Source organism: Apiospora marii (assembly GCF_038362585.1).
Source record: "Apiospora marii strain CBS 49790 chromosome Unknown utg000009l_segment0_segment0, whole genome shotgun sequence".
Taxonomy (NCBI): Eukaryota; Fungi; Ascomycota; class Sordariomycetes; order Amphisphaeriales; family Apiosporaceae; genus Apiospora; species Apiospora marii.
Genome location: NW_027117381.1, coordinates 752,908 through 765,337, shown reverse-complemented (window position 1 = coordinate 765,337; position 12,430 = coordinate 752,908). Strand labels below are relative to the sequence as shown.

The window sequence follows — 12,430 nt, the reverse complement described above, 5'->3', positions numbered from 1 at the left end:
CGACTTTGAAACTTATGGGTTGTTTGATAACTTCGTCTCGCAGTTGACATTAAAAATCTAGGCTCTTTGGTGGATCCGTACTATCCCCTGAGGTTTCGATGGTGACAGTTGTGAGAATCTGCATCTCTGAAATCTCACCACTGCCTCCCCCTCTTTCACTGGGGCCCGTCGTCTGCCGATTCAAGCTGTGCTGTGAGCCATATTCCACCCCTGCTCCAGCTCCCCAAGGACGGACTCTCGCCGTAGTTTGGTTGAGCCAGATTGTTTGGGCGCCACCGCTACCCCCGCCCCCGCCCAAAAGACGCTGGACCCACGATCCTCTGTGCACCATTCCGCCTTCTGTGTTGCCGGGGGCGCCGCCGCGCCCGTCTTCTACTGCCGGACCAGTCCCTCCCTGAATCCAGACCATGTTCCCGTATGTTCGTTCCTTGGGAGTCCGCATGAACCGATCGAGCCCCAAGCTTTCCTGTTCCTTCTGTCCGATGAAGAGGATGCAGGTGGACCAGAGCGACACGTTGAGGAACCCGTGCGAGGCGGATAAGGCGCCGGCGAAGAGGTAGAATGCCATACTGACGTTGTAGCCTGCCATGGTGAGCATGCGGCCTGTCGCCAGGGGCCCCGTGACCAGCAAGTAGATGAATGGGTAGACAAGGAACGCCGGGTGATGGCCGGACGGCCTTGGCGGTGCTTTCTTCCCGCGCGAGGATCCCTGGGATTGCAGGTCACGGTCCATGTCTTCTTCGAGGTCGGGCATGTGGCGCCAGGAAAACTTTCTGCGGCGCAGCATGGTGGCGAAGATGGCGGCGTAGATCAGGATGGTGAGGCCGACGGAGAGGAAGATCCAGAAGTAGCCGAGCCAGAAGCGCTCTTGGCGGAAGCTGGAGTTTACCCAGCACTGTGATTGCCAGTGAGTCAGTTATGGAACCCGCATCCTGCTGAAAGAAATACTTACCCAGCCATTGGACCAGGCGAACCAGCCGCCGCCTCGGCGGCCATTGTGCGTGATGGCAACGCCCGCGCCCGTGAGGACGTAGGTGAAGATCCAGACGCCGGCGATGGAAGTGTAGAGGGCGCGGGGCGAGGCGCGGTAGCCCCTGACGACGGTCATGTAGGTGAGCCCCGACGCGAAGACCAGGCAGGCGCTCGCCGACAGCTTGCCCGACATGGACAGCCACCCCTGCAGCCAGCACGTGATGGAGGCGCTGTAGGTGGCGTCGTACCGCAGCCACGAGACGCTCAGCATGAAGGAGGCGGCCTGGATGATGTCGGCCAGGAGCAGGTTGTAGATGAGTAGGAGAAAGGGGTTGGTCGCCACCTCGGCCGAGAGGGAGGACGAGCCGGTGGTCGAGGTTTTGGTGGAGGAGTCCGAGGTGTGCCGCTTGTGGCCTGTCTTGTGCTTCTTCTTACCTTTGCCGTCGCTGACGGCGGAGGCGGTGGAGTCGAGGTGCTGTTGGTACTGGTTGTGGTAGTCGGAGAAGGACGGACACGGCGAGGGAGACCGCGACCGCGCCTGCGACTGGGGCTGCGACGGAGGCTGCGAGCGAAGGTAGCAGCCGGGAGCGATCGGCGGGTTCAGCTGGGGCAGGCCCAAGGTGTAGTCGGGGATGCCGCTGCAGTGGGCCTCGAGGGCCTCGAGGGAGCGGCGGCGCGACTGCTGGTGCTTGAAGAAGTAGTGCCACCTCAGCAGGCGGTAGCTGAGGTAGAGAAACAGACCCGTCGCGGACACGAGCGAGAGGAAGCCGAAGAAGGCCATGGCGATCAGGCCGGACCGGACGTAGGGGGGCAGGCCCGTCATGTCCCCCTGCGCGCCCTCGGGGCCGACAAGGCTCTCGTCGCCACCATGGCCAGCCCGGGAGATGAGGTCTTGCAATGTCATGAGGGCATGACACTAGACGGCTGCTGGGCTGTCGTCGACCACCGGGTTGTCGTGGAACAAGGGAAGGGAGATCGGGGGAAGGGACATGGGGTCAGGTGGCGGGGTGGAAAGGCGCGTGGTTTTGATGTATTTAACGTGGTCCAACTCTTTCCCGGTTTTCTGGGTGGGCAAGGAGATGACGAAGTGGTAGTAGTTGCAATAGGAGGAGGAGGAGGAAGAGTGGCAGTAGTACAAGGAGGTAGTGGTGGTTCTAGAACCCGAGGAGGCGAAGAACGGTAATAGTGGTAGCAGCGACGGTCAGGCGAAGAGGCTCCATATCTAGCTTAGAACCCGATTTGTTGTTTCTCGCCGGAAGCCGCCGCCCAGCCTATGTAATATTCCTTTCTCTCCGGGCAGAGAGAGACTTAAGAGGTTGCATGTTCCAGGTAGGCGCTACAGTATCTCGATGTCCTGTCTCTCTCTTTCACTCTCTGTGGCCCTCCTCTCCCACTCTACATATCATGCCCAAGTCCCTTATCAATCCATCAGCCTCAGAGCATTGATCTGGGTGCTGGGAGAGAGAAGAGCTTTCAAATCAAGCGCGAAACTCTAAAAGGGACCCTGCCAAAAAGCGTGGGTCGAATTGATTCTCGACCTCGGGCGCTGACGAGAGGGTGAGGTCGGCTGCTGGTCATCGACGGGCGACCCCTGACTCGGGGGTGGGTGCTGGTGTGCGCGCAGGGAGGGCTTGCAGGCAGGCAAGCCTTACAGTACTGTAAGTAGGTAGTGGTTAGACACCCGGAAAATGATGCTTCTTACGGTAGCCTTTTTGACTTACCCGGTCGCTTCAGCTCGTTCCGGGCTTTCCTGCCCTTGACGCTGGACGCTTCCGTCGGTTGTGGCCTAGCTCGGCAGGCCGGGACGAAAGTTTGGTTGTATGCAACCCGCCGCCGTCCAGCTTGTGTGTTAGCAGCAGCACTGCAGCAGGGCAGGATCTGGGGGAGGTGGGAGGTTTCCTCGCGGATACAGTAGTACTGTATCCATTCCCAGTGTGCTCCCCTGCTACTGCGACTGCTACGGTACTACTACCTGTGAACCACCCCCACCATCGACTGACTGCATTTTAAGGTTTGGCGATGAGGCCGGCCGATCCATGCACCATGATCTGGGAAGAAAAGACGATACGGCAACGAGACTGGTCGAGATACCCGGGATGGGGCTGCGAGCTGAGTCGTGCTCGCGAGCCGTCGCGCGGGTTTTCCGGAGATGGCTGTCTTGCGCCTGCGTTTTGATTGTATTTCCTATCGCTAGGGCTGGCACTTTATCTCCATCTAGTAGGAGATCATCACGGGGATAGGCACTTCACATTACACGATGTAGTAGTATGCCAATATACTGTAGCATATGGGTAATGTGCGTTATCCTGCAGCGAATCGGGGGCTCTCCTTTCCTTTCACTTCCTGTTTTTTTCCTTGCTGCTCTCTCTGGTTTGGTCCTTTTCGTGACTCTATATCCCTACAGTACCGAAAGAAAGAAAACGAAAAGGCAAATGGCATCCGCGACAGATGAATGCCCTGTCGTCTCATTCCCCACTCCCACCCCCAAAACCCAACAACCCGCATTCTGGACGACTAGCGGCGCGCATCCCCCGCTCGACTACATCCTGCTTTTGCATCATCTTGCATGTGCGCCCCCCATTATTCCATCCTGCCGTCACCCGTCACTCCCTCGCCCCACCCACCCCATCACCACTCCAGCTCGGGGCTCCGCTCCAGCAACGGGCAGCCGCTAGTGGTCGCCCCGTCGTCGCCCAGCCCGTCGAGCGCGTTACAGATCGCCTCGGCCTCTGCGTCGACGTCGATGGGAGCTCCGTTAGTAGCACCACTCAACAGCAGTTGCTGGATTCGTTGGTGTTGCTGCTGCTGTGAGCTTCCTGGCGCTGCCCCTACTGCTACCATCGTTGCTGGCGCTGCTGGTGCTGCTTCCCCGGATATGACTTCTCCCGTGCCAATCGGGTATTTATCATGACCGATCGTGGCGCTCGTTCTAGAACTTCCATCGTTCGACGATGATGCTACTGCTGCTGGTGATTGTGGGGGTGGGGGAAATGGGGAAGGAGTAGCAGCAGCAGCAGCCGTAGGGCGCCGAAGTGCCGGGTTGATCTTCCGCCCGGCCAGCGTCTCGGCGCGCCGGTGCTGGTGCACGTGGCGCGCGAACTTGTCGAGCCGCTCGCGCACCGCGCTCTGTCGGAAGTCCAGGGCCGTCGTCGCCATGCGGTGGCGCTGGAGGGCGGCGACGGCGCGGGCGAGCTCGGCGCGGACTTGGGTTTCGAGCTTGATGGTGTTGACGTCGAGAGAATCCGGTGGGGTGCTGGTAAACGGGGGTGGTAGGTAGGTGCACTTGGCGACGGACTTGTGGGCGGTGAGGGGGAGGGCCGAGATGAGGAGGTGGTCGCCCGACCCCAGGTCGCAGATGAAGGAGGCGTCGTCGACGTATTGGAGGTGCGGGCGGGGGGTCGACCAGAGGTAGGTCAGGGCTTTCTTGGGCCAGGGTTCCTTCATGAAGCGCGTGCCGTTCATGAACCAGGGCAGCAAAGCTGTTGACAACGATCAGTCAGGTTGGTGTTCCTTGAAGTTGGACGCAGCTTGAGGTAAAGATCTTACTAGCGACTCTCCATCCGACGTCCAGCTCGACTTGCCACTCAACTACCCCTCGGCTAAAGTCGAGAGTCTGAAGCGCAGGGGTAGAGATGTCCGCCCAGGGAAAGGCGTCGGCGAGCTCGGTGGCCAGGTTGATAAAGACGAACCGTCCCCAGTCGATCCGCAGGTGAATCTGGAACAGCCCGTTGACGGCGAAGTCGAAGCCGGGCTTGTCCGCGAACTGAGGCGCCTTGACAAGCTGGCCGGCCGCGTCGTACTGCCACCCGTGGTACTTGCAGGCCAGTCGCAGGGACGAACCACAGGGCTTGCGGGCCACGGTGTAGGCGCGGTGCCGGCAGACGTTGTGGAACGCCCGGAGCGTGCCGTCTTGTCCCCTGATGACCAAGAAGGGGATGTCGGCGACGGTGTAGGTGCGGTAGTCGCCGGGTTTGGCGAACTGGGATTCGTGGCCGATCATCATCCAACGCTATGTCTCAGTATTAGCAAGGCTTCCCCATCCTCGGATGCCATAAGGCCCGTCCTGTTACGGCTTACTCTGTGTAGGATGGCCCGCTTCTCCAAGTCGTAAGGGATGCGTTCTGCCCGGAGGCCGACGCTGGATGTCCCCTTCTCGGCGGCGTTGAGGCCTGTCCGACTGGCCCCCTTTTCGGACACCATTACTCTGTACCAAGCCTGATGCTTGTGGGTGCTGAGAACGATCCATGCCAGGCACGCGACACAGGCCAGAGCTAATGGAACAATGAGAACGAGCTGCAAGGGCTCGTAGCCTCCACTGAGCAATAGTATGAGACTTGTAGACATTGTCGCAGACTGGCAGAAGAGACGTCTGTTCACTTGAATGTATACAGGAAATGTAGCAATTGGTGAACTGAAGCTTAGAATCGTGAGATATGCGTCAACTTCTTTTTTCATACTTGAGAGTACACGCGTCTCGTGGAATCTGATGAAGAGAGGGGTCATCATGAAGGGCTACAAGCTACAACTATCGTGAGCCCCAAGGGAGCGAGTGATGTTCGTACGAATCCCATTGGCTCCCGCCCTGTGTCCTTGTGCATGACGGCCTGACACAGGATTACATGATCTGACGTTCTGTGGCCAATCACGTCTCATCCTAGCGCCTGTGTGGGCTCAAAGATTGCCAAAACGGGTAAACCCACCCAGATTGTGGTGTCATATCCATGCGCCCTGACTGCCGATGGCGGATAGCGTAATGCACCTCTGGGAGACGCCATTCGATATAAGAACTCGCTCTTGGCTATTCTGCTCTTCTCGGGAAATGTGCTTCTTCGATCGGCATACGAAAACAGGTATCAAGCAAACAGGATCCTGGACCTCGGTCGAATATACGTAAAGTACCTATTGCAAACTTTCCGGTCATGACGCAAGCCCCTCCGCTGGGATAAACAGAGCTATTCTCCTACAACAGCTAATGAGGTTGCTTTCATGATAGTCCCCTCAAATCTCTGTAATTTCTAATCTTGACAGAAGATAGTTGAAGAAAATGGCGGGTTTACAGAAGACTCTCCCAGCATCGTGGTACTGCTCCAAGCCCATCTACGAGCTTGAGCGGCAGTCGGTGTTCTTGCAGGTATAGTTTCACTCCGAAGATCCCATCACGATGAACCACGGGAGATCCTTTTCTTACCAATGCCTCTTGGTGCAGGCATGGTACATATTGGGACCAGTCACCCGGTACGCCGACGACAAGATAGTCCAGTACGAGCTCGCGGGTGTTCACTTCGTCGTGGAGCGCCTTGATGACGAGAATAAGGAGGGGAGCTTCCGGGCAACAGACCTGGCCAACGTGAGTCCACATCGAGGGCAGCTTTCGAAAGTCATGACCCGATAGGATAACACTTGCACTTGTCTGATAGAACCAGCCACTCCCACAAAAGCTGACCCGGACGGGCCTTCTGTTCGTGGCCATCTCGAAAGATGCCCTCAGCTTTGAGGATTACTATCCGGGATTGGAGGATCTGACTGATCGGTTTGACTTCACCGAGCTTCCATTCCGGAGGACCCTTTCGTATAAGGGGCGCTTCAACTGGAAGACCATGTGAGTTTTATTCCGTTTCTCACGAACCTTGACACAACTCGTAACCAGTTCAACCACGTCTCCGCAAAAACAGAAAGGCGTGAGATAAGGGCAAAATATTGAAGTATTGACACTTTCTTTTTTATCAACCAGGGTGGACGGCTACCAAGAGTGCCTGCACTGCCAATACACCCACCGCGCCTTCTCCGTCCTCTACCCGCCCGAGCCCTACGCCGTGCAGAACCACGGCCACTACAGCCGCCACCTCGCCGACCCGTCCAAGCCGCTCGACGACGGCCTGTTCCTCTACTTCTTCCCCTGCGGCACGCTGAACCGGTACGGCGGCGGCATGACGTCGTTCCGCGTCTGCCCCAACCCCGAGGGCGACGACCCGGAAGTGACCCGCATGGAGTTTGACTACTACAATCTGAGCGACGGCGAGGCGTTCGAGGAGTACTTTCGGTTCGTGCGGCGTGTGGCGGTCGAGGACTACGATCTCTGCGAGGCGGCGCAGGCGAATCTGGCGGCGGGGGTTTACTCGCAGGGGGTGCTGAATCCGGTTAAGGAGAATGGGGTGGCGCATTACCAGGGGATGGTGCGGGATCGGGTTGTTGGGGAGTTTCGGAAGCGGCAGCAGAAGCAGCAACTACGGCAGGGGGGGCGAGGATGAGGAGAAAGCAGTTACACAGAAGAACTTGGCAGTATCATCACTTCGGGATATCAGTGGTTCTGTTCTGGTATGATGTGAAATAATCAGTTGCGGTATGATGCTCTATATAAATCAGAATGTTGAATCAACGTGGAATAATAGCTATTCCACATCCACCTTTGTCTTCCACGGGTAGACCAATTACTACATTTGGGGTAACGGAGTAATATCTTAAACTACGCGATACGCCATCGATGAGAAGACTAGACCAAAGAGATACCAGAGCGCTCTTTCGACCAGAAATCGCAAACGTTGGTAACAGCATGGTAACAGCATACGAAGAGTTTGATAGAGACAGTAGACACAGTGAGTGTATTGCAGCTATGAGACTGCCAGTACTAGCGTTTTGCCCCAAACATGTCGGGCAGCTCTACCATATTCTGTCTAGCATGATGATCTTCCCCTTCTCCATCACGCAATCAAGTCCATCCCACGAATTTCGTCTCTGGCCAATGAATTGAATCCCTCCAAAAACGTGCGAAGTTGACAACTGCAACGGTGCAATTGGGAAGAGGCGTTCATATCGGACGATTTAGGAGAGACGAAGTCATTGATCGTACTTAACAACCCGGCAGGACTGTAACCAATGAACGGTTTGGTAGGAGAAGGGTTGAAGAGTCCATGCACTTGCAGCTGTTTAGTAAGTGCCCCTAGTAGTAACGACGCGCATTCGAATGAGCACTTCGTTCGATATTCGGAGAAGTAAAGGGTAAGGTCGTGGAGTCGAGCGATGATTCCTTCCACCGCGACTTGTCTTCGCTGCTCAATAGTATCTGGGTGACCGGTTAGTCGTGAAATCTAGGGATGGCTTTTTGCAGCACTTACCAACGACCTGCTGAGGTATAGGGAGGTCTAACGTCTGAATAGGCCCAGTGCTGTACATTATAGCCGATCGGGTCGCTGCGAGGAAAGCATTTGCTCGAGAAAACATATGGCCGACGGCAAGCCAAAGCACGAGTTGCCGACAGTATTGCTTTGGGATCGCGCCTTCAACGTTGGTGGCCCATTTCTCGGCAAAGAGTTCGACCACCTCATGGCATCCGTAGTAGTCAACGAGAACAGCGATATTGGCAAGCTTCTCAATATCAACAGTCTTTGGGACGCTTCGGTGACGGCCGTGGATGACGTTCATGAGAATCACCATTGCATCTGGATCCCAATCATGTGCCTCAATGGTGGATGCGCGGCTTTCTTTCCAGGGCCCTTGCAGCATCTTCTTGAAGTAGATCGAAGCCAACGTCAGATGCTTTGAGGAAAGTCGGAAGCGGTGCGTGGTTTCCTGATTTTGTTGTGTGTTGCTTGCAGGGTCATCCCGACATGGCTGAGAAGGCGTAGCAGTGGTAGCATGTTGGACCGAAGTGCGTTGAGGACGGGGCTTTTTGATTTTGCCTTGATCGAGAGAATAGAAAAGCCTCTGATTGTTGCCGAAGGCCGCGCTGTGCTTCCGTTTGTTCTCGGGGGACTCGGTTGGATCGCTGGAGGGCTTGAGTGCAGTTTCATGTTCTTGAACCCACACTGCGATAGGTGCATTTGGGTTGTGCAAGATCAGCTCGATGTCGCCATCAGGGTCGATCTCATGAAGGATCTCGTTGGCCTCCATGATGTAGAAGCCTGAACGAGGAAGATGTTCACATCAGAAAATACCACTTCTGTGATGCGATGATGTTGGGAGTGGTTGATCTGTGGAGAGATGAAACTTTTGCAAGTTGTTGTTGACAAGCGGATCAGGTATGGCACGGTGGGTTTGAATTGATGCAAACACCAATTGATGCACCTTCCAATTTGGCATTTGAATGATTGATTGTTCTGCTGTTTTTAGGTAACCTACCTAAACTGGAGTAATCGATCCACCCGTGGAAGATACACGCGAATGTGGAATAGCTATGTATTATTCCACGTTGATTCAATGTATAAGTGTCTAGTCGGCGCTGCCCAATATTCATAACCAGGGACAAATATCCATTTTGTGACACCACCGCAAACTCCAATATCATGTGGTTATCTACAGTAGCGGGCATGAGCCTAGTAACCTGAGGTAAATCTGTATTGTTTGGAGACGGTGCAAGCGTCTTAGCATTTTGAAATGAAGCCATCCAGTTTTCGTGAAATTCAAGCAGACCAATAACAAAAACCACTGGCCCAAATAACCTGTACTGTTTGGCAGGGGTTGTAGCCAAAAGGAGATGTGTCGGGCCAGATAATGCACTTGGACTTTGCAATCAGGCATACCTGGCAGAGACCTTGCATCGCATAGACACATGGCATTGGCCTCTCAGGATATCTCCCACGTCCAAGCGTGAGCGAGCCGTGTGGGAGTGGTCAACGACGGGTAAATATATTGAGGGGTATCGACGAATCAGCCACCACCCTCCACGCGGCAAAAGTCCGAAAGCCCCTGCCGCTCTGTAGGTCATTTCTAGATCATGCAGATAGGCGGCCGAGATCGTCGCAAATTGAAACAAAAGTTCACGGCCCATTATTCTGCCATAGAGGTGAGGTTTGCCATCGATGGATCCTTGTCAGGGGTATGGCTTGGAGGTCTGCAACATACAAACACCTGCGCACGCGCAACGTCGACACGGACTAGTATATGGATAAAAGCCATCGCTGTCGTTCCTGGACATCAAAGCGGCCGTGGTCCGTCCACATTTGCCACATGGCATGGAGCAAAAAAATACTTATCTGGCAGCGAGCCACGTTCTTTGCCACGGAAGCGCTGTTGTGGTTTCTCTCCTGTTCCAGTCCTGCACGCAGGTAGACTTATGACCCGCGTATCAGGATGCCTCTGCTCAAGAGAACGTCGTCCGATATGTTCTGGTGGCCTGTTCTGACCCTCAAGCGAGGCTACAATGAGACGGACTCAGTCGACCGGGGCGGCTCCCAGCAAGGGGGCGACTTCATCAACAAAGTCAAACAGGACGACAGCGACGCCATCACCTCCTCGGCTTCGGCCCAGACAGCCACACCAACTCTCGCTGGCCCATACGACGCGCATTCTCACTCTATCACCGCCTCCATAGTCGAGGCCAGCACGGAACACGTCCACAAATCTGTGGCTCCTCCCACGCCGGCACCCTTGACAACAACGCTGGCTAGTCCAAGCCTGGCCGCGAACATCAATACAAAACCGGGACCAGATACCACAGCGGATACCTCCGTTTTCCGAAAGGTCCCAGAAGCCTCGGTTCCTCCGGCTCTAGCCGCAGCGGCGGCATCAATGGCAGCAACTTTGAGCCCAGCTCCCAGTCTCATCCCAGTTCCACCCGGCGCACCGCTGTTGTCGTCAGCACCAGACCGGACGCAAACCGCCCCCACAGACCGCCCTCCAAGTCTCCCCAACAGCAGCCACCGTGACAACGGACTGTCTCCGGAAGAAATAACTATCATCGTCGCGCTCGTGGTCTCCTTTGTCGTCTTCCTCGCGCTCCTCGCCCTAGGGATCCGCTGCGCCATCCTGCGGCGGCGCCAACACCAGGCCCGCGAGCGCGCGCGAGGCGTTGAGGAAGCGCGCCGACGATCCCCGGCGGCGTGTCTGCCGCCGGCCCTGAAGAAGCCCTCGGCAAGTAGCTTGCGTGCGGCCGCTGCTGTAACCAGTGGCGGTGGCAGTCGCTACGGCGAGGAGCATAAAGAGATATACGACGACGATGATCACGCGGGGTTCCGGATCGTCATCCGGCCACCGCCGGGCTATCGAACGCCCCAGTCCGGGCCCACCACCCCTATCGATGGTCCACCGCCCCTTGGGAACTGGCGGCCAAGCCCCTTGACTCTCCATAGCCCCAGAACGGTTGGCCGCGCCGTTTCGTCGGAGGGCGGGCAGCATTGGAGCCTCGATACCGAGCACGGCAGCGTTGTGTCGGAACCATCTCAGAAGGTGCCCCTGAGTCGGCTGAGCCTTGGAACAAGCGGAAATGAGTGACTATAAGCATGATGCCATGGGTTCCACCCCACGTTGGACTGGGTGAAAAGGGGAGGAGGGCAGGGGAATGAAGTTGTATCGATAGGGGACAGGCAACAAGGGTTTATGTATTAATAAACACCGTATATGTACATTATAACGAGGTATAAAAAGAGTAGACTTGCGATTATTCTACTTTAATCTGTATACTGTAACCAACACTATATAAAATGTGAAGGAATAGAAGTTTACCCAATAGATATAAAGTTCTTTTTATAAGCTATAACACTTTAAAGTAAGCCCCCTTTGATATACAGTATGAAACTTGTGACAATACTATTTGTACGCAGCGGCTGCTGTTTCCTCGAAAACGGAGGTGGTACCGAAGCAGTAAGACACATCCCGAAGAATAGGTAAGCGCCCACCGCCAGCTTATCAAGACACCTGCGCAAGAACTCGGAGGATTCCACTAGGCCGTATAGAGTAACGGAGTGTAGCATCGGAGGGGCTGGGCGTAGGATGCTTGAGGGGGCCATGCATATGACGCGCTGGGATAATTGGCTGTAACAAATTAGTATATGCAAGGAGACCATCTCACGTCATCTCTCTTTAGCATCCATTAGCATAAGTGCACAGCAGTTCTTCAAGCAAAACGAAAAGGTACAAATACTCAGATTCTATTTTGTATGCGTATCGTCGGTCAGTGCCAACATCAAGCTCTGACACTACCTGCATACACTACCACCGAGATGAGCTCTTGCGTAGGTTATATCCGGTCTTAGGCACACCAGCTGGGTGGTCCAGAACACAATCGCCGCCCGACGCTGAGCTAACCATGTATAACGGACAGTGCCAATCCTTGACCAAGGCCGGGCTCCAGGTCCTGGAGCCGGGCACCGAGGCCTACACGGAGCGCGAGGCGTCTTACTTCTCCCGTTCCTCGCAGCTCAAGCCGATCTGCTATGTGCAGCCGCGGGATGCCGCGGAGGTGGCCTCGGCCCTCGCTATTTTGGTCAAAGACACGACGTGCAACTTTGCCATCCGGTCTGGAGGTCACATGGTTTGGGCGGGAGCCAACAACAGTGAGATAATTATTCGACATCATGAGAGATGCGTTTCATGTTGCGGATTGCTGACCTAGGTCCTCTAGTCGATAACGGAGTCACCATTGATTTAGGTTCGGCAGCCCTCCCCGCCGCCCCCCTCTTCTTGATGTCTTAACTAACGAGGCCTCGAGGACTGATGAATCAAACCGAATACGACACCGAGCGCA

At 55.6% G+C, this 12,430-nt stretch overlaps 6 protein-coding genes across 6 annotated transcripts; 3 read left to right on the top strand and 3 right to left on the bottom strand.

Moving 5' to 3' along the window:
- Positions 1 to 49: 49 nt before the first annotated feature.
- Positions 50 to 1,876, bottom strand: PG985_011731 (uncharacterized protein; the record flags this gene model as incomplete). The annotated part of the gene is made up of 2 exons (XM_066831498.1): positions 50 to 895; positions 953 to 1,876. The coding sequence occupies 2 exons, from the start codon at positions 1,874 to 1,876 to the stop codon at positions 50 to 52; spliced, it is 1,770 nt and encodes a 589-aa protein (XP_066679548.1).
- A 1,724-nt stretch (positions 1,877 to 3,600) lies between these two features.
- PG985_011730 (uncharacterized protein) lies at positions 3,601 to 5,316 on the bottom strand (the record flags this gene model as incomplete). The annotated part of the gene is made up of 4 exons (XM_066831497.1): positions 3,601 to 3,753; positions 3,853 to 4,451; positions 4,519 to 4,981; positions 5,050 to 5,316. 4 exons carry the CDS (start codon positions 5,314 to 5,316, stop codon positions 3,601 to 3,603), a joined length of 1,482 nt encoding a protein of 493 aa, XP_066679547.1.
- A 700-nt stretch (positions 5,317 to 6,016) lies between these two features.
- PG985_011729 (uncharacterized protein) lies at positions 6,017 to 7,220 on the top strand (the record flags this gene model as incomplete). Its single annotated transcript, XM_066831496.1, has 4 exons — positions 6,017 to 6,103; positions 6,179 to 6,349; positions 6,390 to 6,571; positions 6,704 to 7,220. 4 exons carry the CDS (start codon positions 6,017 to 6,019, stop codon positions 7,218 to 7,220), a joined length of 957 nt encoding a protein of 318 aa, XP_066679546.1.
- A 450-nt stretch (positions 7,221 to 7,670) lies between these two features.
- On the bottom strand, positions 7,671 to 8,859 carry PG985_011728 (uncharacterized protein; the record flags this gene model as incomplete). The annotated part of the gene is made up of 2 exons (XM_066831495.1): positions 7,671 to 8,032; positions 8,085 to 8,859. 2 exons carry the CDS (start codon positions 8,857 to 8,859, stop codon positions 7,671 to 7,673), a joined length of 1,137 nt encoding a protein of 378 aa, XP_066679545.1.
- Positions 8,860 to 10,038: 1,179 nt separating this feature from the next.
- On the top strand, positions 10,039 to 11,178 carry PG985_011727 (uncharacterized protein; the record flags this gene model as incomplete). The annotated part of the gene is made up of 1 exon (XM_066831494.1): positions 10,039 to 11,178. One exon carries the CDS (start codon positions 10,039 to 10,041, stop codon positions 11,176 to 11,178), a length of 1,140 nt encoding a protein of 379 aa, XP_066679544.1.
- An 814-nt stretch (positions 11,179 to 11,992) lies between these two features.
- Positions 11,993 to 12,378, top strand: PG985_011726 (uncharacterized protein; the record flags this gene model as incomplete). Its single annotated transcript, XM_066831493.1, has 2 exons — positions 11,993 to 12,239; positions 12,308 to 12,378. 2 exons carry the CDS (start codon positions 11,993 to 11,995, stop codon positions 12,376 to 12,378), a joined length of 318 nt encoding a protein of 105 aa, XP_066679543.1.
- Positions 12,379 to 12,430: the final 52 nt, after the last annotated feature.